Source organism: Aplysia californica, unplaced genomic scaffold (assembly GCF_000002075.1).
Source record: "Aplysia californica isolate F4 #8 unplaced genomic scaffold, AplCal3.0 scaffold01079, whole genome shotgun sequence".
Taxonomy (NCBI): Eukaryota; Metazoa; Mollusca; class Gastropoda; order Aplysiida; family Aplysiidae; genus Aplysia; species Aplysia californica.
In genome coordinates, this window is record NW_004798349.1 from 120,767 (window position 1) to 122,820 (window position 2,054).

The window sequence follows — 2,054 nt, forward strand, 5'->3', positions numbered from 1 at the left end:
CCTAGCCTCGAACCTCCCAAACTTTGGCCTAACCTCGAACCGCCCAAACTTTGGTCTAACCTCAAACAACCCAAACTTTGGCCTAACCTCAAACAACCCAAACTTTGGCCTAACCTTGAACTACCCAAACTTTCTCCCACAGCAGTACCGGGGTCCCATCCTCTCGTTTCTGCCCCAGCCCAAGTCCGCTCTGCGTCCCGTGTTTGCTGAGCTGAATGAGATCATCACGCACCACAAGATGTTCCAGATTGAGCTGGCCGAGGCGGTCAGACGCTGGGACATGGAGGAGAAGATTGGGGACATCTTCACAGCCTCTGTACGCTCACCGCACAATTCTCTGGAGTATTTGGACAAATAAATAAACTCCTCGTTTTTCTAAATTTTATGGGTTGCAAATTTTTGGGTGAAAATAAAGTGTAGTTGAAGGAAAGGCAAATTGAAGAACATTTTGGAGGTGTCTTTCTTTATATAGAAGTGGTTCTAAAGTATTGCAAAAATTTGGCTTTGGAAGAAGTACTTATTTTCCACGAGTGTGGCTTAGAACAAATTCCTATAGTTGTATCATGTATACTGCTGTAAGATCTACTTCCTCTATGTCTAGTTATGATGGTTTCAGTCTGTCTTTGGCAAAAGCTGATCTGTATTGTGTTGAAGAGATTTCTGTTTTTATTTATGTGGGCTTAATGTTCAGAAGAATAAGCCTGTCCTTCACTTGTTTGTTTTTATGTCTTTGATTAGAAGGCACTCGAAAGGTTATTTAAAGCAATATAAAGATTTGATAAAGTTCCTACATAGAATTTTTGAAGTGTATCATGATCCGTTCATATATTTCTTGGGAATGTTCCCACTTGTTTGATATTTGCTTTCACCATTGAGTTCTTTCCCTTTTTTTTTCCAAACTCTTTCAGTTTTCCAAAACTATGTTGGTGAACGCTTACAGCATTTACGTCAACAACTTTGCTGCCGCCATGGAAGAAATCCGAACGCTGCAACGAAGCCGACAAAGTTTTGACACGTTTCTCAAGGTTTGTTCTACACGTTTCCGTTGAATCTGTCTCATGTCATTCTGACCTTGTATTGTCGGAAATGACGACACGCTCCTAGAAATAAACAGTCACCCCCGGGGCAGTGCCACTGACTGAAGTGTCTTTAGTCCCAAAGCGGGGACATAACCATGTTCTTATGCACAGTAGAATTGTAATTGTAAATGGGCTGATTCATCAATGTCATGCTCATAATATAACTGTGCCTGAACTGCAACGGGGAATTGGCGCTCATATGACCTTATGCAGTTGTGAGCACCGTAAAACCTCTATTTAAACTAAACGAAAGGGAATTGCTGCTTTTTCTCTCCTAATCCTTACTATCATCATTTTTCCTCTACTTCTTTTGTATGTTTGTCACACTCTTGTGACCCGCTATTTCCGGGAGTGGCGTCGGTAGTCTAGTGGTTAGGCTACCGGACTCGTAATCATGAGATTGCGAGTTCGGGGGTTCGAGCCTCAGCTCGGTCCGACGTTGTGTCCTTGGGAAAGGCACTTTACACAAACTTCCCACTTGGCTCGGTCCTATCGGAGACGGACGTTAAACTAGGAGGTCCCGCCCCTTAAATAACCTAATAGTGTTGATAGGGGCGTTAAACCATACCATTTTCTATTTCTGGGGTGCCTTGATAGTCGAAGCAGACCTCGTGCTGTTGAAGCTAGAGAGGTGAGCAGAGTAAGTCTGATTCCATGTAAAGACTTCTCTGTTGACATCCACCCCTTGGAGCTCATATGACCTTATGCAGTTGCGAGCGCCGTAAAACCTCTACTAAAACTAGATTAAAATAAACAGTCTTAATCTCGGGGATGTTTGGGTCCTGTGTGTTCTCACTGAAACCCTCCCACCTTGTGTGATCCGAAACGTGCGGACGGTGGCTGTTGTCTGGGGCATAGCAAGGAAGTCAAAATCTCAAGGGAGGGGAGTAGTTCTTGGGCAATCTACTTCCTCTATGTCTACCCCACAAAGCTGTATCATGTATACTGCTGTAAGATCTACTTCCTCTATGTCTA

General features: G+C 43.5%; 1 protein-coding gene across 1 annotated transcript in view; it reads left to right on the forward strand.

Moving 5' to 3' along the window:
• The window catches only part of LOC101848707 (rho guanine nucleotide exchange factor 10-like protein), a gene marked incomplete in the record, with an annotated part of 72,194 nt that overhangs the window by 37,188 nt on the left and 32,952 nt on the right, over positions 1-2,054 (forward strand). Inside the window, 2 exon segments of the mRNA XM_035973250.1 lie at positions 143-316; positions 909-1,025. Of these exon segments, the coding sequence (XP_035829143.1) occupies positions 143-316; positions 909-1,025 (291 nt within the window).